The sequence below is a fragment of the Oncorhynchus masou genome, chromosome 24 (genome assembly GCF_036934945.1).
Source record: "Oncorhynchus masou masou isolate Uvic2021 chromosome 24, UVic_Omas_1.1, whole genome shotgun sequence".
In the NCBI taxonomy this organism is placed as follows: Eukaryota; Metazoa; Chordata; class Actinopteri; order Salmoniformes; family Salmonidae; genus Oncorhynchus; species Oncorhynchus masou.
This window is the reverse complement of record NC_088235.1, coordinates 25,802,724-25,828,457: the sequence shown is the minus strand read 5'-3', so window position 1 is coordinate 25,828,457 and position 25,734 is coordinate 25,802,724. Positions and strand designations below refer to the sequence as shown.

General features: G+C 40.0%; 1 protein-coding gene across 3 annotated transcripts in view; it reads left to right on the top strand.

Annotated features, from left to right (window-relative positions):
- Positions 1 to 25,734, top strand: part of LOC135511952 (ras-related C3 botulinum toxin substrate 3-like) — a 49,254-nt gene that overhangs the window by 313 nt on the left and 23,207 nt on the right. For all 3 annotated transcript variants that reach the window (XM_064933486.1, XM_064933485.1, XM_064933487.1), the window contains exon 2: positions 2,273 to 2,344. In XM_064933486.1, coding sequence (XP_064789558.1) covers positions 2,273 to 2,344 — 72 coding nt within the window. The remainder of the gene's footprint in view (positions 1 to 2,272; positions 2,345 to 25,734) is intronic.

The following is a 25,734-nucleotide window of genomic DNA, read 5'->3' as shown; positions in this document are numbered from 1 at the left end:
ATGGGAAACATACTCGCCTTGTAGGCCATCGGGAATCAGGCTTCATCAGTTCTGATGCGGGCTAAGGAATTTCTAGGCGTTGTTTTATAATAATTTAAATTTACAGCCCTTTCTCCCCATGTTTTATGAAGGAATATATTCAGTTATTCCGTTTTTATTTTCCTTCCATCATTTACTACCATGTTCGCTACAGTATTTGGGAGTAAGGCGAGATGGTACAGCAGGTCTATGTAGATACAGCAGGAAGCATTGATCCTTTATCTGACTGATTTAGTCCTTAACTCCCCTAAACCTTGGCGAAATGTTGATATCTACAATGCCTTACTAATGCCAAATCCCATTTGGAGGATTTGTGAAAACGAAGGGTTATTAATCTGTTATGTTTGTTCCTTTATATAATAACAAACCGGGGCGTAGGTTTAACTACTTTTAATGAACATATACTTCAGCTAGAACACTTCATGTTTAGCCATGCAAGAAACAATCAGAGCATTAGCGTAGTATATTAATATTTCATCTGTTAATCTGTAATTCCCAGAGCAACCCAGAATATACTATTAGTGGCCAGCTCCCAAAAAAATAAGCAACGTTTTCACTACCCCTCCCTCCTCCCCTCTTTCCCAGTTCCCTCATACTCCTTACCCCCAGCCAAGCAAACTCAATGACCCCAAATCTGTTTTATAGTAGCACTTAAACTGTCAGTCTGTCTCACTACTGCTCCCTCCGTTCATCCACACACACACACACACACACACTCATTCTTACGCAGGCCATTCACCTCCTACCCTGCAAATCCACCATCAATCTGTTCATATCATTCTAACGTACTGGATACACAGACTCATAGACACACACACAGACACCGCTGTCACCAACCCTTCCTGTGTTGTGTGTTTGGCGATAACAGGGATGGGGTAGATAACAGGGATGAGGTCGATAACAGGGATGAGGTCGATAACAGGGATGGGGTAGATAACAGGGATGGGGTAGATAACAGGGATGAGGTCGATAACAGGGATGGGGTAGATAACAGGGATGAGGTCGATAACAGGGATGGGGTAGATAACAGGGATGAGGTCGATAACAGGGATGGGGTAGATAACAGGGATGGGGTAGATAACAGGGATGGGGTCGATAACAGGGATGGGGTAGATAACAGGGATGGGGTAGATAACAGGGATGGGGTAGATAACAGGGATGGGGTAGATAACAGGGATGGGGTAGATAACAGGCATGAGGTCGATAACAGGGATGGGGTAGATAACAGGGATGGGGTAGATAACAGGGATGGGGTCGATAACAGGGATGGGGTAGATAACAGGGATGGGGTCGATAACAGGGATGGGGTCGATAACAGGGATGGGGTCGATAACAGGGAGGGGGTAGATAACAGGGATGAGGTCGATAACAGGGATGAGGTCGATAACAGGGATGGGGTAGATAACAGGGATGGGGTCGATAACAGGGATGAGGTCGATAACAGGGATGAGGTCGATAACAGGGCTGGGGTAGATAACAGGGATGGGGTAGATAACAGGGATGGGGTCAATAACAGGGATGGGGTCGATAACATCGAGGGGGTCGATAACAGGGATGGAGTAGTAGGGCGTGAGGGAGTAGTATGTCCCTCATGCAAAGTGAAAATAGGCCAATGTCTTTGTGATACTTAACCTGAGAGAGAGACAAAGACAGCAGACATGCACAAACTGAGTGCCAGCCTACCTAGAAGTCTACCTACCTCAGCAGCTTTTTTTAGGGGCTCATTATTAGGCTTGTGTTTTCTCTAGCATTGAGTAAAGTGGGTATGTGTCTGTCTGTCTCTCTTTATTTATTATTTAAAAAACATTTAATTGAAGGGCTTTATTGGCATGGGAAACATATGTTAACATTTCCAAAGCAACAGGTCACAAATCTTGCTGCTGTGATCGCACACTGGTATTTCACCCAGTAGATATGGGAGTTTATCAAAATTGGGTTTGTTTTCAAATTCTTTGTGTAATCCGAGGGAAATATGTGTCTCTAATATTGTCATACATTTGGCAGGAGGTTAGGAAGTTCAGCTCAGTTTCCACCTCATTTTGTGGGCAGTCTGTTGAGAACCAGGTTTGTCTACGGCGGCCTTTCTCAATAGCAAGGCTATGCTCACTAAGTCTGTAAATAGTCAAAGCTTTCCTTAACTCTCTGTTTAGAGCTAAATGGTATTCTAGTTTGCTCTGTTTTTTCCAATGTGCCAAGAAATGATCTTTTAGTTTTCCCATTATTTTTTTCTCAGGGCTGTGGGAAAGACCTGTTTGCTAATCAGCTACACCACCAATGCCTTCCCCGGAGAGTACATACCCACTGTGTGAGTACGCACACGCACACACACGCACGCACGCACGCACACACACGCATCTATTACACAGAGCTGTATATTACGTGTCTATTACGCAGAGCTGTATATTAGGTGTCTATTACGCAGAGCTGTATATTAGGCGTCTACTATTACACAGAGCTGTATATTAGGCGTCTACTATTACACAGAGCTGTATATTAGGTGTCTACTATTACACAGAGCTGTATATTAGGTGTCTACGCTATACACAGAGCTGTATATTAGGTGTCTACGCTATACACAGAGCTGTATATTAGGTGTCTACTATTACGCAGAGCTGTATATTAGGTGTCTACTATTACGCAGAGCTGTATATTAGGCGTCTACTATTACACAGAGCTGTATATTAGGTGTCTACTATTACACAGAGCTGTATATTAGGTGTCTACTATTACACAGAGCTGTATATTAGGTGTCTACTATTACACAGAGCTGTATATTAGGTGTCTACTATTACACAGAGCTGTATATTAGGTATCTACTATTACACAGAGCTGTATATTAGGTGTCTACTATTACACAGAGCTGTATATTAGGTGTCTACGCTATACACAGAGCTGTATATTAGGTGTCTACGCTATACACAGAGCTGTATATTAGGTGTCTACTATTACGCAGAGCTGTATATTAGGCGTCTACTATTACACAGAGCTGTATATTAGGTGTCTACTATTACACAGAGCTGTATATTAGGTGTCTACTAGTACACAGAGCTGTATATTAGGCGTCTACTATTACACAGAGCTGTATATTAGGCGTCTACTATTACTCAGAGCTGTATATTAGGCGTCTACTATTACACAGAGCTGTATATTAGTTGTCTACTATTACACAGAGCTGTGTATTAGGCGTCTACTATTACACAGAGCTGTGTATTAGGCGTCTACGCTATACACAGAGCTGTATATTAGGCGTCTACTATTACACAGAGCTGTATATTAGGCGTCTACTATTACACAGAGCTGTATATTAGGCGTCTACTATTACGCAGAGCTGTATATTAGGCGTCTACTATTACACAGAGCTGTATATTAGGCGTCTACTATTACACAGAGCTGTATATTAGGCGTCTACGCTATACACAGAGCTGTATATTAGGCGTCTACTATTACACAGAGCTGTATATTAGGCATCTACTATTACGCAGAGCTGTATATTAGGCGTCTACTATTACACAGAGCTGTATATTAAGCGTCTACTATTACACAGAGCTGTATATTAGGCGTCTCCGCTATACACAGAGCTGTATATTAGGTGTCTACGCTATACGTAGAGCTGTATTTTAGGCGTCTACGCTATACGCAGAGCTGTTTTTAGGCGTCTACGCTATACGCAGAGCTGTATTTTAGGCGTCTACGCTATACACAGAGCTGTATATTAGGCGTCTCCTATTACACAGAGCTGTATATTAGGCGTCTATGCTATACACAGAGCTGTATATTAGGTGTCTACGCTATACACAGAGCTGTATTTTAGGCGTCTACTATTACACAGAGCTGTATATTAGGCGTCTACGCTATACACAGAGCTGTATATTAGGCGTCTACTATTACACAGAGCTGTATATTAAGCGTCTACTATTACACAGAGCTGTATATTAGGCGTCTACGCTATACACAGAGCTGTATATTAGGTGTCTACGCTATACGCAGAGCTGTATTTTAGGCGTCTACGCTATACGCAGAGCTGTATTTTAGGCGTCTACGCTATACGCAGAGCTGTATATTAGGCGTCTACGCTATACACAAAGCTGTATATTAGGCGTCTACTATTACACAGAGCTGTATATTAGGCGTCTACTATTACGCAGAGCTGTATATTAGGCGTCTACGCTATACACAGAGCTGTATATTAGGTGTCTACTATTACACAGAGCTGTATATTAGGCGTCTACTATTACACAGAGCTGTATATTAGGCGTCTACTATTACACAGAGCTGTATATTAGGCGTCTACTATTACACAGAGCTGTATATTAGGCGTCTACTATTACACAGAGCTGTATATTAGGCGTCTACTATTACACAGAGCTGTATATTAGGTGTCTACGTTATACACAGAGCTGTATATTAGGCGTCTACTATTACACAGAGCTGTATATTAGGCGTCTACTATTACACAGAGCTGTATATTAGGTGTCTACGCTATACACAGAGCTGTATATTAGGCGTCTACTATTACACAGAGCTGTATATTAGGCGTCTACTATTACACAGAGCTGTATATTAGGTGTCTACGCTATACACAGAGCTGTATATTAGGCGTCTACGCTATACACAGAGCTGTATATTAGGCGTCTACTATTACACAGAGCTGTATATTAGGCGTCTACTATTACACAGAGCTGTATATTAGGTGTCTACGCTATACACAGAGCTGTATATTAGGCGTCTACTATTACACAGAGCTGTATATTAGGCGTCTACGCTACACACAGAGCTGTATATTAGGCTTCTACTATTACACAGAGCTGTATATTAGGTGTCTACGCTATACACAGAGCTGTATATTAGGCGTCTACTATTACACAGAGCTGTATATTAGGCGTCTACTATTACACAGAGCTGTATATTAGGCGTCTACTATTACACAGAGCTGTATATTAGGCGTCTACGCTATACACAGAGCTGTATATTAGGCTTCTACTATTACACAGAGCTGTATATTAGGTGTCTACGCTATACACAGAGCTGTATATTAGGCGTCTACTATTACACAGAGCTGTATATTAGGCGTCTACGCTATACACAGAGCTGTATATTAGGCGTCTACTATTACACAGAGCTGTATATTAGGCGTCTACTATTACACAGAGCTGTATATTAGGCGTCTACGCTATACACAAGGCTGTATATTAGGCATCTACTATTACACAGAGCTGTATATTAGGCGTCTACTATTACACAGAGCTGTATATTAGGCGTCTACTATTACACAGAGCTGTATATTAGGCGTCTACTATTACACAGAGTTGTATATTAGGCGTCTACTATTACACAGAGCTGTATATTAGGCGTCTACGCTATACGCAGAGCTGTATATTAGGTGTCTACTATTACGCAGAGCTGTATATTAGGTGTCTACTATTTCACAGAGCTGTATATTAGGCGTCTACTTTTACGCAGAGCTGTATATTAGGCGTCTACGCTATACACAGAGCTGTATATTAGGCGTCTACTATTACACAGAGCTGTATATTAGGCGTCTACGCTATACACAGAGCTGTATATTAGGTGTCTACTATTACGCAGAGCTGTATATTAGGCGTCTACTATTACACAGAGCTGTATATTAGGTGTCTACTATTACACAGAGCTGTATATTAGGTGTCTACTAGTACACAGAGCTGTATATTAGGCGTCTACTATTACACAGAGCTGTATATTAGGCGTCTACTATTACTCAGAGCTGTATATTAGGCGTCTACTATTACACAGAGCTGTATATTAGTTGTCTACTATTACACAGAGCTGTGTATTAGGCGTCTACTATTACACAGAGCTGTGTATTAGGCGTCTACGCTATACACAGAGCTGTATATTAGGCGTCTACTATTACACAGAGCTGTATATTAGGCGTCTACTATTACACAGAGCTGTATATTAGGCGTCTACTATTACGCAGAGCTGTATATTAGGCGTCTACTATTACACAGAGCTGTATATTAGGCGTCTACTATTACACAGAGCTGTATATTAGGCGTCTACGCTATACACAGAGCTGTATATTAGGCGTCTACTATTACACAGAGCTGTATATTAGGCATCTACTATTACGCAGAGCTGTATATTAGGCGTCTACTATTACACAGAGCTGTATATTAAGCGTCTACTATTACACAGAGCTGTATATTAGGCGTCTACTATTACACAGAGCTGTATATTAGGTGTCTACGCTATACACAGAGCTGTATATTAGGCGTCTACGCTATACACAGAGCTGTATATTAGGCGTCTACTATTACACAGAGCTGTATATTAGGCGTCTACTATTACACAGAGCTGTATATTAGGTGTCTACGCTATACACAGAGCTGTATATTAGGCGTCTACTATTACACAGAGCTGTGTATTAGGCGTCTACTATTACACAGAGCTGTGTATTAGGCGTCTACGCTATACACAGAGCTGTATATTAGGCGTCTACTATTACACAGAGCTGTATATTAGGCGTCTACTATTACACAGAGCTGTATATTAGGCGTCTACTATTACGCAGAGCTGTATATTAGGCGTCTACTATTACACAGAGCTGTATATTAGGCGTCTACTATTACACAGAGCTGTATATTAGGCGTCTACGCTATACACAGAGCTGTATATTAGGCGTCTACTATTACACAGAGCTGTATATTAGGCATCTACTATTACGCAGAGCTGTATATTAGGCGTCTACTATTACACAGAGCTGTATATTAAGCGTCTACTATTACACAGAGCTGTATATTAGGCGTCTCCGCTATACACAGAGCTGTATATTAGGTGTCTACGCTATACGTAGAGCTGTATTTTAGGCGTCTACGCTATACGCAGAGCTGTTTTTAGGCGTCTACGCTATACGCAGAGCTGTATTTTAGGCGTCTACGCTATACACAGAGCTGTATATTAGGCGTCTCCTATTACACAGAGCTGTATATTAGGCGTCTATGCTATACACAGAGCTGTATATTAGGTGTCTACGCTATACACAGAGCTGTATTTTAGGCGTCTACTATTACACAGAGCTGTATATTAGGCGTCTACGCTATACACAGAGCTGTATATTAGGCGTCTACTATTACACAGAGCTGTATATTAAGCGTCTACTATTACACAGAGCTGTATATTAGGCGTCTACGCTATACACAGAGCTGTATATTAGGTGTCTACGCTATACGCAGAGCTGTATTTTAGGCGTCTACGCTATACGCAGAGCTGTATTTTAGGCGTCTACGCTATACGCAGAGCTGTATATTAGGCGTCTACGCTATACACAAAGCTGTATATTAGGCGTCTACTATTACACAGAGCTGTATATTAGGCGTCTACTATTACGCAGAGCTGTATATTAGGCGTCTACGCTATACACAGAGCTGTATATTAGGTGTCTACTATTACACAGAGCTGTATATTAGGCGTCTACTATTACACAGAGCTGTATATTAGGCGTCTACTATTACACAGAGCTGTATATTAGGCGTCTACTATTACACAGAGCTGTATATTAGGCGTCTACTATTACACAGAGCTGTATATTAGGCGTCTACTATTACACAGAGCTGTATATTAGGTGTCTACGTTATACACAGAGCTGTATATTAGGCGTCTACTATTACACAGAGCTGTATATTAGGCGTCTACTATTACACAGAGCTGTATATTAGGTGTCTACGCTATACACAGAGCTGTATATTAGGCGTCTACTATTACACAGAGCTGTATATTAGGCGTCTACTATTACACAGAGCTGTATATTAGGTGTCTACGCTATACACAGAGCTGTATATTAGGCGTCTACGCTATACACAGAGCTGTATATTAGGCGTCTACTATTACACAGAGCTGTATATTAGGCGTCTACTATTACACAGAGCTGTATATTAGGTGTCTACGCTATACACAGAGCTGTATATTAGGCGTCTACTATTACACAGAGCTGTATATTAGGCGTCTACGCTACACACAGAGCTGTATATTAGGCTTCTACTATTACACAGAGCTGTATATTAGGTGTCTACGCTATACACAGAGCTGTATATTAGGCGTCTACTATTACACAGAGCTGTATATTAGGCGTCTACTATTACACAGAGCTGTATATTAGGCGTCTACTATTACACAGAGCTGTATATTAGGCGTCTACGCTATACACAGAGCTGTATATTAGGCTTCTACTATTACACAGAGCTGTATATTAGGTGTCTACGCTATACACAGAGCTGTATATTAGGCGTCTACTATTACACAGAGCTGTATATTAGGCGTCTACGCTATACACAGAGCTGTATATTAGGCGTCTACTATTACACAGAGCTGTATATTAGGCGTCTACTATTACACAGAGCTGTATATTAGGCGTCTACGCTATACACAAGGCTGTATATTAGGCATCTACTATTACACAGAGCTGTATATTAGGCGTCTACTATTACACAGAGCTGTATATTAGGCGTCTACTATTACACAGAGCTGTATATTAGGCGTCTACTATTACACAGAGTTGTATATTAGGCGTCTACTATTACACAGAGCTGTATATTAGGCGTCTACGCTATACGCAGAGCTGTATATTAGGTGTCTACTATTACGCAGAGCTGTATATTAGGTGTCTACTATTTCACAGAGCTGTATATTAGGCGTCTACTTTTACGCAGAGCTGTATATTAGGCGTCTACGCTATACACAGAGCTGTATATTAGGCGTCTACTATTACACAGAGCTGTATATTAGGCGTCTACGCTATACACAGAGCTGTATATTAGGTGTCTACTATTACGCAGAGCTGTATATTAGGCGTCTACTATTACACAGAGCTGTATATTAGGTGTCTACTATTACACAGAGCTGTATATTAGGTGTCTACTAGTACACAGAGCTGTATATTAGGCGTCTACTATTACACAGAGCTGTATATTAGGCGTCTACTATTACTCAGAGCTGTATATTAGGCGTCTACTATTACACAGAGCTGTATATTAGTTGTCTACTATTACACAGAGCTGTGTATTAGGCGTCTACTATTACACAGAGCTGTGTATTAGGCGTCTACGCTATACACAGAGCTGTATATTAGGCGTCTACTATTACACAGAGCTGTATATTAGGCGTCTACTATTACACAGAGCTGTATATTAGGCGTCTACTATTACGCAGAGCTGTATATTAGGCGTCTACTATTACACAGAGCTGTATATTAGGCGTCTACTATTACACAGAGCTGTATATTAGGCGTCTACGCTATACACAGAGCTGTATATTAGGCGTCTACTATTACACAGAGCTGTATATTAGGCATCTACTATTACGCAGAGCTGTATATTAGGCGTCTACTATTACACAGAGCTGTATATTAAGCGTCTACTATTACACAGAGCTGTATATTAGGCGTCTACTATTACACAGAGCTGTATATTAGGTGTCTACGCTATACACAGAGCTGTATATTAGGCGTCTACGCTATACACAGAGCTGTATATTAGGCGTCTACTATTACACAGAGCTGTATATTAGGCGTCTACTATTACACAGAGCTGTATATTAGGTGTCTACGCTATACACAGAGCTGTATATTAGGCGTCTACTATTACACAGAGCTGTATATTAGGCGTCTACGCTACACACAGAGCTGTATATTAGGCTTCTACTATTACACAGAGCTGTATATTAGGTGTCTACGCTATACACAGAGCTGTATATTAGGCGTCTACTATTACACAGAGCTGTATATTAGGCGTCTACTATTACACAGAGCTGTATATTAGGCGTCTACTATTACACAGAGCTGTATATTAGGCGTCTACGCTATACACAGAGCTGTATATTAGGCTTCTACTATTACACAGAGCTGTATATTAGGTGTCTACGCTATACACAGAGCTGTATATTAGGCGTCTACTATTACACAGAGCTGTATATTAGGCGTCTACGCTATACACAGAGCTGTATATTAGGCGTCTACTATTACACAGAGCTGTATATTAGGCGTCTACTATTACACAGAGCTGTATATTAGGCGTCTACGCTATACACAAGGCTGTATATTAGGCATCTACTATTACACAGAGCTGTATATTAGGCGTCTACTATTACACAGAGCTGTATATTAGGCGTCTACTATTACACAGAGCTGTATATTAGGCGTCTACTATTACACAGAGTTGTATATTAGGCGTCTACTATTACACAGAGCTGTATATTAGGCGTCTACGCTATACGCAGAGCTGTATATTAGGTGTCTACTATTACGCAGAGCTGTATATTAGGTGTCTACTATTTCACAGAGCTGTATATTAGGCGTCTACTTTTACGCAGAGCTGTATATTAGGCGTCTACGCTATACACAGAGCTGTATATTAGGCGTCTACTATTACACAGAGCTGTATATTAGGCGTCTACGCTATACACAGAGCTGTATATTAGGTGTCTACTATTACGCAGAGCTGTATATTAGGCGTCTACTATTACACAGAGCTGTATATTAGGTGTCTACTATTACACAGAGCTGTATATTAGGTGTCTACTAGTACACAGAGCTGTATATTAGGCGTCTACTATTACACAGAGCTGTATATTAGGCGTCTACTATTACTCAGAGCTGTATATTAGGCGTCTACTATTACACAGAGCTGTATATTAGTTGTCTACTATTACACAGAGCTGTGTATTAGGCGTCTACTATTACACAGAGCTGTGTATTAGGCGTCTACGCTATACACAGAGCTGTATATTAGGCGTCTACTATTACACAGAGCTGTATATTAGGCGTCTACTATTACACAGAGCTGTATATTAGGCGTCTACTATTACGCAGAGCTGTATATTAGGCGTCTACTATTACACAGAGCTGTATATTAGGCGTCTACTATTACACAGAGCTGTATATTAGGCGTCTACGCTATACACAGAGCTGTATATTAGGCGTCTACTATTACACAGAGCTGTATATTAGGCATCTACTATTACGCAGAGCTGTATATTAGGCGTCTACTATTACACAGAGCTGTATATTAAGCGTCTACTATTACACAGAGCTGTATATTAGGCGTCTCCGCTATACACAGAGCTGTATATTAGGTGTCTACGCTATACGTAGAGCTGTATTTTAGGCGTCTACGCTATACGCAGAGCTGTTTTTAGGCGTCTACGCTATACGCAGAGCTGTATTTTAGGCGTCTACGCTATACACAGAGCTGTATATTAGGCGTCTCCTATTACACAGAGCTGTATATTAGGCGTCTATGCTATACACAGAGCTGTATATTAGGTGTCTACGCTATACACAGAGCTGTATTTTAGGCGTCTACTATTACACAGAGCTGTATATTAGGCGTCTACGCTATACACAGAGCTGTATATTAGGCGTCTACTATTACACAGAGCTGTATATTAAGCGTCTACTATTACACAGAGCTGTATATTAGGCGTCTACGCTATACACAGAGCTGTATATTAGGTGTCTACGCTATACGCAGAGCTGTATTTTAGGCGTCTACGCTATACGCAGAGCTGTATTTTAGGCGTCTACGCTATACGCAGAGCTGTATATTAGGCGTCTACGCTATACACAAAGCTGTATATTAGGCGTCTACTATTACACAGAGCTGTATATTAGGCGTCTACTATTACACAGAGCTGTATATTAGGCGTCTACTATTGCGCAGAGCTGTATATTAGGCGTCTACGCTATACACAGAGCTGTATATTAGGTGTCTACTATTACACAGAGCTGTATATTAGGCGTCTACTATTACACAGAGCTGTATATTAGGCGTCTACTATTACACAGAGCTGTATATTAGGCGTCTACTATTACACAGAGCTGTATATTAGGCGTCTACTATTACACAGAGCTGTATATTAGGCGTCTACTATTACACAGAGCTGTATATTAGGTGTCTACGTTATACACAGAGCTGTATATTAGGCGTCTACTATTACACAGAGCTGTATATTAGGCGTCTACTATTACACAGAGCTGTATATTAGGTGTCTATGCTATACACAGAGCTGTATATTAGGCGTCTACTATTACACAGAGCTGTATATTAGGCGTCTACTATTACACAGAGCTGTATATTAGGTGTCTACGCTATACACAGAGCTGTATATTAGGCGTCTACTATTACACAGAGCTGTATATTAGGCGTCTACGGTATACACACAGCTGTATATTAGGCGTCTACGCTATACACAGAGCTGTATATTAGGCGTCTACTATTACACAGAGCTGTATATTAGGCGTCTACTATTACACAGAGCTGTATATTAGGTGTCTACGCTATACACAGAGCTGTATATTAGGCGTCTACTATTACACAGAGCTGTATATTAGGCGTCTACGCTACACACAGAGCTGTATATTAGGCTTCTACTATTACACAGAGCTGTATATTAGGTGTCTACGCTATACACAGAGCTGTATATTAGGCGTCTACTATTACACAGAGCTGTATATTAGGCGTCTACTATTACACAGAGCTGTATATTAGGCGTCTACTATTACAAAGAGCTGTATATTAGGCGTCTACGCTATACACAGAGCTGTATATTAGGCTTCTACTATTACACAGAGCTGTATATTAGGTGTCTACGCTATACACAGAGCTGTATATTAGGCGTCTACTATTACACAGAGCTGTATATTAGGCGTCTACGCTATACACAGAGCTGTATATTAGGCGTCTACTATTACACAGAGCTGTATATTAGGCGTCTACTATTACACAGAGCTGTATATTAGGCGTCTACGCTATACACAAAGCTGTATATTAGGCGTCTACTATTACACAGAGCTGTATATTAGGCGTCTACTATTACACAGAGCTGTATATTAAGCGTCTACTATTACACAGAGCTGTATATTAGGCGTCTACTATTACACAGAGTTGTATATTAGGCGTCTACTATTACACAGAGCTGTATATTAGGCGTCTACGCTATACGCAGAGCTGTATATTAGGTGTCTACTATTACGCAGAGCTGTATATTAGGTGTCTACTATTTCACAGAGCTGTATATTAGGCGTCTACTATTACGCAGAGCTGTATATTAGGCGTCTACGCTATACACAGAGCTGTATATTAGGCGTCTACTATTACACAGAGCTGTATATTAGGCGTCTACGCTATACACAGAGCTGTATATTAGGCGTCTACTATTACACAGAGCTGTATATTAGGCGTCTACTATTACACAGAGCTGTATATTAGGCGTCTACGCTATACACAAAGCTGTATATTAGGCGTCTACTATTACACAGAGCTGTATATTAGGCGTCTACTATTACACAGAGCTGTATATTAGGCGTCTACTATTACACAGAGCTGTATATTAGGCGTCTACTATTACACAGAGCTGTATATTAGGCGTCTACTATTACACAGAGCTGTATATTAGGCGTCTACTATTACACAGAGCTGTATATTAGGCGTCTACGCTATACACAAAGCTGTATATTAGGCGTCTACTATTACACAGAGCTGTATATTAGGCGTCTACTATTACACAGAGCTGTATATTAGGCGTCTACTATTACACAGAGCTGTATATTAGGCGTCTACTATTACACAGAGTTGTATATTAGGCGTCTACTATTACACAGAGCTGTATATTAGGTGTCTACGCTATACGCAGAGCTGTATATTAGGTGTCTACTATTACGCAGAGCTGTATATTAGGTGTCTACTATTACACAGAGCTGTATATTAGGCATCTACTATTACACAGAGCTGTATATTAGGCGTCTACTATTTCACAGAGCTGTATATTAGGCGTCTACTTTTACGCAGAGCTGTATATTAGGCGTCTACGCTATACACAGAGCTGTATATTAGGCGTCTACTATTACACAGAGCTGTATATTAGGCGTCTACTATTACACAGAGCTGTATATTAGGCGTCTACTATTACACAGAGCTGTATATTAGGCGTCTACGCTATACGCAGAGCTGTATATTAGGTGTCTACTATTACACAGAGCTGTATATTAGGCATCTACTATTACACAGAGCTGTATATTAGGCGTCTACTATTACACAGAGCTGTATATTAGGCGTCTACGCTTATTAGGCGTCTACTATTACACAGAGCTGTATATTAGGCGTCTACGCTATACACAGAGCTGTATATTAGGTGTCTACTATTACACAGAGCTGTATATTAGGCGTCTACTATTACACAGAGCTGTATATTAGGCGTCTACGCTTATTAGGCGTCTACTATTACACAGAGCTGTATATTAGGCGTCTACGCTATACACAGAGCTGTATATTAGGTGTCTACTATTACACAGAGCTGTATATTAGGCGTCTACTATTACACAGAGCTGTATATTAGGCATCTACTATTACACAGAGCTGTATATTAGGTGTCTACTATTACACAGAGCTGTATATTAGGCGTCTACTATTACACAGAGCTGTATAATTGTCGTCTACTATTACTCAGAGCTGTATATTAGGCGTCTACGCTATACACAGAGCTGTATATTTGGCGTCTACGCTATACACAGAGCTGTATATTAGGCGTCTACGCTATACACAGAGCTGTATATTAGGCATCTACTATTACACAGAGCTGTGTATTAGGTGTCTACTATTACACAGAGCTGTATATTAGGCTTCTACTATTACACAGAGCTGTATATTAGGCATCTACTATTACACAGAGCTGTATATTAGGCATCTACTATTACGCAGAGCTGTATATTAGACGTCTACGCTATACACAGAGCTGTATATTAGGCGTCTACTATTACGCAGAGCTGTATATTAGGCATCTACTATTACGCAGAGCTGTATATTAGGCATCTACTATTACGCAGAGCTGTATATTAGGCTTCTACGCTATACACAGAGCTGTATATTAGGTGTCTACTATTACACAGAGCTGTATATTAGGCGTCTACTATTACACAGAGCTGTATATTAGGAATCTTCTATTACGCAGAGCTGTATATTAGGCATCTACTATTACGCAGAGCTGTATATTAGGCGTCTACTATTACACAGAGCTGTATATTAGGTGTCTACTATTACACAGAGCTGTATATTAGGCGTCTACTGTTACACAGAGCTGTATATTAGGCGTCTACGCTATACGCAGAGCTGTATATTAGGCGTCTACGCTATACACAGAGCTGTATATTAGGCGTCTACTATTACGCAGAGCTGTATATTAGGCATCTACTATTACGCAGAGCTGTATATTAGGCTTCTACGCTATACACAGAGCTGTATATTAGGTGTCTACTATTACACAGAGCTGTATATTAGGCGTCTACTATTACACAGAGCTGTATATTAGGAATCTTCTATTACGCAGAGCTGTATATTAGGCATCTACTATTACGCAGAGCTGTATATTAGGCGTCTACTATTACACAGAGCTGTATTTTAGGTGTCTACTATTACACAGAGCTGTATATTAGGCGTCTACTGTTACACAGAGCTGTATATTAGGCATCTACTATTACACAGAGCTGTATATTAGGCATCTACTATTACGCAGAGCTGTATATTAGGCGTCTACTATTACACAGAGCTGTATATTAGGCATCTACTATTACACAGAGCTGCATATTAGGTGTCTACTATTACACAGAGCTGTATATTAGGCGTCTACTATTACACAGAGCTGTATATTAGGCGTCTACTATTACTCAGAGCTGTATATTAGGCGTCTACGCTATACATAGAGCTGTATATTAGGCGTCTACGCTATACACAGAGCTGTATATTAGGCGTCTACGCTATACACAGAGCTGTATATTAGGCATCTACTATTACACAGAGCTGTATATTAGGTGTCTACTATTTCACAGAGCTGTATATTAGGCTTCTACTATTACACAGAGCTGTATATTAGGCATCTACTATTACACAGAGCTGTATATTAGGCATCTACTATTACGCAGAGCTGTATATTAGATGTCTACGCTATACACAGGGCTGTATATTAGGCGTCTACTATTACACAGAGCTGTGTATTAGGCATCTACTATTACACAGAGCTGTATATTAGGCGTCTACGCTATACACAGAGCTGTATATTAGGCGTCTACTATTACACAGAGCTGTATATTAGGCGTCTACTATTACGCAGAGCTGTATATTAGGCGTCTACGCTATACACAGAGCTGTATATTAGGCGTCTACGCTATACACAGAGCTGTATATTAGGCGTCTACTATTACGCAGAGCTGTATATTAGGCATCTACTATTACGCAGAGCTGTATATTAGGCTTCTACGCTATACACAGAGCTGTATATTAGGTGTCTACTATTACACAGAGCTGTATATTAGGCGTCTACTATTACACAGAGCTGTATATTAGGAATCTTCTATTACGCAGAGCTGTATATTAGGCATCTACTATTACGCAGAGCTGTATATTAGGCGTCTACTATTACACAGAGCTGTATATTAGGTGTCTACTATTACACAGAGCTGTATATTAGGCGTCTACTGTTACACAGAGCTGTATATTAGGCGTCTACGCTATACGCAGAGCTGTATATTAGGCGTCTACGCTATACACAGAGCTGTATATTAGGCGTCTACTATTACGCAGAGCTGTATATTAGGCATCTACTATTACGCAGAGCTGTATATTAGGCATCTACTATTACGCAGAGCTGTATATTAGGCGTCTACTATTACACAGAGCTGTATTTTAGGTGTCTACTATTACACAGAGCTGTATATTAGGCGTCTACTATTACACAGAGCTGTATTTTAGGTGTCTACTATTACACAGAGCTGTATATTAGGCGTCTACTGTTACACAGAGCTGTATATTAGGCATCTACTATTACACAGAGCTGTATATTAGGCATCTACTATTACGCAGAGCTGTATATTAGGCGTCTACTATTACACAGAGCTGTATATTAGGCATCTACTATTACACAGAGCTGTATATTAGGTGTCTACTATTACACAGAGCTGTATATTAGGCGTCTACTATTACACAGAGCTGTATATTAGGCGTCTACTATTACTCAGAGCTGTATATTAGGCGTCTACGCTATACATAGAGCTGTATATTAGGCGTCTACGCTATACACAGAGCTGTATATTAGGCGTCTACGCTAGACACAGAGCTGTATATTAGGCATCTACTATTACACAGAGCTGTATATTAGGTGTCTACTATTACACAGAGCTGTATATTAGGCTTCTACTATTACACAGAGCTGTATATTAGGCATCTACTATTACACAGAGCTGTATATTAGGCATCTACTATTACGCAGAGCTGTATATTAGACGTCTACGCTATACACAGGGCTGTATATTAGGCGTCTACTATTACACAGAGCTGTGTATTAGGCATCTACTATTACACAGAGCTGTATATTAGGCGTCTACGCTATACACAGAGCTGTATATTAGGCGTCTACTATTACACAGAGCTGTATATTAGGCGTCTACTATTACGCAGAGCTGTATATTAGGCGTCTACGCTATACACAGAGCTGTATATTAGGCGTCTACGCTATACACAGAGCTGTATATTAGGCGTCTACTATTACGCAGAGCTGTATATTAGGCATCTACTATTACGCAGAGCTGTATATTAGGCTTCTACGCTATACACAGAGCTGTATATTAGGTGTCTACTATTACACAGAGCTGTATATTAGGCGTCTACTATTACACAGAGCTGTATATTAGGAATCTTCTATTACGCAGAGCTGTATATTAGGCATCTACTATTACGCAGAGCTGTATATTAGGCGTCTACTATTACACAGAGCTGTATATTAGGTGTCTACTATTACACAGAGCTGTATATTAGGCGTCTACTGTTACACAGAGCTGTATATTAGGCGTCTACGCTATACGCAGAGCTGTATATTAGGCGTCTACGCTATACACAGAGCTGTATATTAGGCGTCTACTATTACGCAGAGCTGTATATTAGGCATCTACTATTACGCAGAGCTGTATATTAGGCTTCTACGCTATACACAGAGCTGTATATTAGGTGTCTACTATTACACAGAGCTGTATATTAGGCGTCTACTATTACACAGAGCTGTATATTAGGAATCTTCTATTACGCAGAGCTGTATATTAGGCATCTACTATTACGCAGAGCTGTATATTAGGCGTCTACTATTACACAGAGCTGTATTTTAGGTGTCTACTATTACACAGAGCTGTATATTAGGCGTCTACTGTTACACAGAGCTGTATATTAGGCATCTACTATTACACAGAGCTGTATATTAGGCATCTACTATTACGCAGAGCTGTATATTAGGCGTCTACTATTACACAGAGCTGTATATTAGGCATCTACTATTACACAGAGCTGTATATTAGGTGTCTACTATTACACAGAGCTGTATATTAGGCGTCTACTATTACACAGAGCTGTATATTAGGCGTCTACTATTACTCAGAGCTGTATATTAGGCGTCTACGCTATACATAGAGCTGTATATTAGGCGTCTACGCTATACACAGAGCTGTATATTAGGCGTCTACGCTATACACAGAGCTGTATATTAGGCATCTACTATTACACAGAGCTGTATATTAGGTGTCTACTATTACACAGAGCTGTATATTAGGCTTCTACTATTACACAGAGCTGTATATTAGGCATCTACTATTACACAGAGCTGTATATTAGGCATCTACTATTACGCAGAGCTGTATATTAGACGTCTACGCTATACACAGGGCTGTATATTAGGCGTCTACTATTACACAGAGCTGTGTATTAGGCATCTACTATTACACAGAGCTGTATATTAGGCGTCTACGCTATACACAGAGCTGTATATTAGGCGTCTACTATTACACAGAGCTGTATATTAGGCGTCTACTATTACGCAGAGCTGTATATTAGGCGTCTACGCTATACACAGAGCTGTATATTAGGCGTCTACGCTATACACAGAGCTGTATATTAGGCGTCTACTATTACGCAGAGCTGTATATTAGGCATCTACTATTACGCAGAGCTGTATATTAGGCTTCTACGCTATACACAGAGCTGTATATTAGGTGTCTACTATTACACAGAGCTGTATATTAGGCGTCTACTATTACACAGAGCTGTATATTAGGAATCTTCTATTACGCAGAGCTGTATATTAGGCATCTACTATTACGCAGAGCTGTATATTAGGCGTCTACTATTACACAGAGCTGTATATTAGGTGTCTACTATTACACAGAGCTGTATATTAGGCGTCTACTGTTACACAGAGCTGTATATTAGGCGTCTACGCTATACGCAGAGCTGTATATTAGGCGTCTACGCTATACACAGAGCTGTATATTAGGCGTCTACTATTACGCAGAGCTGTATATTAGGCATCTACTATTACGCAGAGCTGTATATTAGGCTTCTACGCTATACACAGAGCTGTATATTAGGTGTCTACTATTACACAGAGCTGTATATTAGGCGTCTACTATTACACAGAGCTGTATATTAGGAATCTTCTATTACGCAGAGCTGTATATTAGGCATCTACTATTACGCAGAGCTGTATATTAGGCGTCTACTATTACACAGAGCTGTATATTAGGTGTCTACTATTACACAGAGCTGTATATTAGGCGTCTACTGTTACACAGAGCTGTATATTAGGCGTCTACTATTACACAGAGCTGTATATTAGGCATCTACTATTACGCAGAGCTGTATATTAGGCGTCTACTATTACGCAGAGCTGTATATTAGGCATCTACGCTATACACAGAGCTGTATATTAGGCGTCTACTATTACACAGAGCTGTATATTAGGTGTCTACTATTACACAGAGCTGTATATTAGGCGTCTACTATTACACAGAGCTGTATATTAGGCGTCTACTATTACTCAGAGCTGTATATTAGGCGTCTACGCTATACATAGAGCTGTATATTAGGCGTCTACGCTATACACAGAGCTGTATATTAGGCGTCTACGCTATACACAGAGCTGTATATTAGGCATCTACTATTACACAGAGCTGTATATTAGGTGTCTACTATTACACAGAGCTGTATATTAGGCTTCTACTATTACACAGAGCTGTATATTAGGCATCTACTATTACACAGAGCTGTATATTAGGCATCTACTATTACGCAGAGCTGTATATTAGACGTCTACGCTATACACAGGGCTGTATATTAGGCGTCTACTATTACACAGAGCTGTGTATTAGGCATCTACTATTACACAGAGCTGTATATTAGGCGTCTACGCTATACACAGAGCTGTATATTAGGCGTCTACTATTACACAGAGCTGTATATTAGGCGTCTACTATTACGCAGAGCTGTATATTAGGCGTCTACGCTATACACAGAGCTGTATATTAGGCGTCTACGCTATACACAGAGCTGTATATTAGGCGTCTACTATTACGCAGAGCTGTATATTAGGCATCTACTATTACGCAGAGCTGTATATTAGGCTTCTACGCTATACACAGAGCTGTATATTAGGTGTCTACTATTACACAGAGCTGTATATTAGGCGTCTACTATTACACAGAGCTGTATATTAGGAATCTTCTATTACGCAGAGCTGTATATTAGGCATCTACTATTACGCAGAGCTGTATATTAGGCGTCTACTATTACACAGAGCTGTATATTAGGTGTCTACTATTACACAGAGCTGTATATTAGGCGTCTACTGTTACACAGAGCTGTATATTAGGCGTCTACGCTATACGCAGAGCTGTATATTAGGCGTCTACGCTATACACAGAGCTGTATATTAGGCGTCTACTATTACGCAGAGCTGTATATTAGGCATCTACTATTACGCAGAGCTGTATATTAGGCTTCTACGCTATACACAGAGCTGTATATTAGGTGTCTACTATTACACAGAGCTGTATATTAGGCGTCTACTATTACACAGAGCTGTATATTAGGAATCTTCTATTACGCAGAGCTGTATATTAGGCATCTACTATTACGAGAGCTGTATATTAGGCGTCTACTATTACACAGAGCTGTATATTAGGTGTCTACTATTACACAGAGCTGTATATTAGGCGTCTACTGTTACACAGAGCTGTATATTAGGCGTCTACTATTACACAGAGCTGTATATTAGGCATCTACTATTACGCAGAGCTGTATATTAGGCGTCTACTATTACGCAGATTTCTATATTAGGCATCTACGCTATACACAGAGCTGTATATTAGGCGTCTACTATTACACAGAGCTGTATATTAGGCGTCTACTATTACACAGAGCTGTATATTAGGCGTCTACTATTACGCAGAGCTGTATATTAGGCGTCTACGCTATACACAGAGCTGTGTATTAGGCGTCTACTATTACACAGAGCTGTATATTAGGCATCTACTATTACGCAGAGCTGTATATTAGGCATCTACTATTACGCAGAGCTGTATATTAGGCGTCTACGCTATACACAGAGCTGTATATTAGGTGTCTACTATTACACAGAGCTGTATATTAGGCGTCTACTATTACACAGAGCTGTATATTAGGCATCTACTATTACGCAGAGCTGTATATTAGGCATCTACTATTACGCAGAGCTGTATATTAGGCGTCTACTATTACACAGAGCTGTATATTAGGTGTCTACTATTACACAGAGCTGTATATTAGGCGTCTACTATTACACAGAGCTGTATATTAGGCATCTACTATTACGCAGAGCTGTATATTAGGCGTCTACTATTACACAGAGCTGTATATTAGGCATCTACGCTATACACAGAGCTGTATATTAGGTGTCTACTATTACACAGAGCTGTATATTAGGCGTCTACTATTACACAGAGCTGTATATTAGGCGTCTACGCTATACACAAAGCTGTATATTAGGCGTCTACTATTACACAGAGCTGTATATTAGGCGTCTACTATTACACAGAGCTGTATATTAGGCGTCTACTATTACACTTAGCTGTATATTAGGCGTCTACTATTACACAGAGCTGTATATTAGGCGTCTACTATTACACAGAGCTGTATATTAGGCGTCTACTATTACACAGAGCTGTATATTAGGCGTCTACGCTATACACAAAGCTGTATATTAGGCGTCTACTATTACACAGAGCTGTATATTAGGCGTCTACTATTACTCAGAGCTGTATATTAGGCGTCTACGCTATACACAGAGCTGTATATTTGGCGTCTACGCTATACACAGAGCTGTATATTAGGCGTCTACGCTATACACAGAGCTGTATATTAGGCATCTACTATTACACAGAGCTGTATATTAGGTGTCTACTATTACACAGAGCTGTATATTAGGCTTCTACTATTACACAGAGCTGTATATTAGGCATCTACTATTACACAGAGCTGTATATTAGGCATCTACTATTACGCAGAGCTGTATATTAGACGTCTACGCTATACACAGGGCTGTATATTAGGCGTCTACTATTACACAGAGCTGTGTATTAGGCATCTACTATTACACAGAGCTGTATATTAGGCGTCTACGCTATACACAGAGCTGTATATTAGGCGTCTACTATTACACAGAGCTGTATATTAGGCGTCTACTATTACGCAGAGCTGTATATTAGGCGTCTACGCTATACACAGAGCTGTATATTAGGCGTCTACGCTATACACAGAGCTGTATATTAGGCGTCTACTATTACGCAGAGCTGTATATTAGGCATCTACTATTACGCAGAGCTGTATATTAGGCTTCTACGCTATACACAGAGCTGTATATTAGGTGTCTACTATTACACAGAGCTGTATATTAGGCGTCTACTATTACACAGAGCTGTATATTAGGAATCTTCTATTACGCAGAGCTGTATATTAGGCATCTACTATTACGCAGAGCTGTATATTAGGCGTCTACTATTACACAGAGCTGTATATTAGGTGTCTACTATTACACAGAGCTGTATATTAGGCGTCTACTGTTACACAGAGCTGTATATTAGGCGTCTACGCTATACGCAGAGCTGTATATTAGGCGTCTACGCTATACACAGAGCTGTATATTAGGCGTCTACTATTACGCAGAGCTGTATATTAGGCATCTACTATTACGCAGAGCTGTATATTAGGCTTCTACGCTATACACAGAGCTGTATATTAGGTGTCTACTATTACACAGAGCTGTATATTAGGCGTCTACTATTACACAGAGCTGTATATTAGGAATCTTCTATTACGCAGAGCTGTATATTAGGCATCTACTATTACGCAGAGCTGTATATTAGGCGTCTACTATTACACAGAGCTGTATTTTAGGTGTCTACTATTACACAGAGCTGTATATTAGGCGTCTACTGTTACACAGAGCTGTATATTAGGCGTCTACTATTACACAGAGCTGTATATTAGGCATCTACTATTACGCAGAGCTGTATATTAGGCGTCTACTATTACACAGAGCTGTATATTAGGCATCTACTATTACACAGAGCTGTATATTAGGTGTCTACTATTACACAGAGCTGTATATTAGGCGTCTACTATTACACAGAGTTGTATATTAGGCGTCTACTATTACTCAGAGCTGTATATTAGGCGTCTACGCTATACACAGAGCTGTATATTAGGCGTCTACGCTATACACAGAGCTGTATATTAGGCGTCTACGCTATACACAGAGCTGTATATTAGGCATCTACTATTACACAGAGCTGTATATTAGGTGTCTACTATTACACAGAGCTGTATATTAGGCTTCTACTATTACACAGAGCTGTATATTAGGCATCTACTATTACACAGAGCTGTATATTAGGCATCTACTATTACGCAGAGCTGTATATTAGACGTCTACGCTATACACAGGGCTGTATATTAGGCGTCTACTATTACACAGAGCTGTGTATTAGGCATCTACTATTACACAGAGCTGTATATTAGGCGTCTACGCTATACACAGAGCTGTATATTAGGCGTCTACTATTACACAGAGCTGTATATTAGGCGTCTACTATTACGCAGAGCTGTATATTAGGCGTCTACGCTATACACAGAGCTGTATATTAGGCGTCTACGCTATACACAGAGCTGTATATTAGGCGTCTACTATTACGCAGAGCTGTATATTAGGCATCTACTATTACGCAGAGCTGTATATTAGGCTTCTACGCTATACACAGAGCTGTATATTAGGTGTCTACTATTACACAGAGCTGTATATTAGGCGTCTACTATTACACAGAGCTGTATATTAGGAATCTTCTATTACGCAGAGCTGTATATTAGTCATCTACTATTACGCAGAGCTGTATATTAGGCGTCTACTATTACACAGAGCTGTATATTAGGTGTCTACTATTACACAGAGCTGTATATTAGGCGTCTACGCTATTGTATATTAGGCGTCTACGCTATACACAGAGCTGTATATTAGGCGTCTACTATTACGCAGAGCTGTATATTAGGCATCTACTATTACGCAGAGCTGTATATTAGGCTTCTACGCTATACACAGAGCTGTATATTAGGTGTCTACTATTACACAGAGCTGTATATTAGGCGTCTACTATTACACAGAGCTGTATATTAGGAATCTTCTATTACGCAGAGCTGTATATTAGGCATCTACTATTACGCAGAGCTGTATATTAGGCGTCTACTATTACACAGAGCTGTATATTAGGTGTCTACTATTACACAGAGCTGTATATTAGGCGTCTACTGTTACACAGAGCTGTATATTAGGCGTCTACGCTATACGCAGAGCTGTATATTAGGCGTCTACGCTATACACAGAGCTGTATATTAGGCGTCTACTATTACGCAGAGCTGTATATTAGGCATCTACTATTACGCAGAGCTGTATATTAGGCTTCTACGCTATACACAGAGCTGTATATTAGGTGTCTACTATTACACAGAGCTGTATATTAGGCGTCTACTATTACACAGAGCTGTATATTAGGAATCTTCTATTACGCAGAGCTGTATATTAGGCATCTACTATTACGCAGAGCTGTATATTAGGCGTCTACTATTACACAGAGCTGTATTTTAGGTGTCTACTATTACACAGAGCTGTATATTAGGCGTCTACTGTTACACAGAGCTGTATATTAGGCATCTACTATTACACAGAGCTGTATATTAGGCATCTACTATTACGCAGAGCTGTATATTAGGCGTCTACTATTACACAGAGCTGTATATTAGGCATCTACTATTACACAGAGCTGTATATTAGGTGTCTACTATTACACAGAGCTGTATATTAGGCGTCTACTATTACACAGAGCTGTATATTAGGCGTCTACTATTACTCAGAGCTGTATATTAGGCGTCTACGCTATACATAGAGCTGTATATTAGGCGTCTACGCTATACACAGAGCTGTATATTAGGCGTCTACGCTATACACAGAGCTGTATATTAGGCATCTACTATTACACAGAGCTGTATATTAGGTGTCTACTATTACACAGAGCTGTATATTAGGCTTCTACTATTACACAGAGCTGTATATTAGGCATCTACTATTACACAGAGCTGTATATTAGGCATCTACTATTACGCAGAGCTGTATATTAGACGTCTACGCTATACACAGGGCTGTATATTAGGCGTCTACTATTACACAGAGCTGTGTATTAGGCATCTACTATTACACAGAGCTGTATATTAGGCGTCTACGCTATACACAGAGCTGTATATTAGGCGTCTACTATTACACAGAGCTGTATAT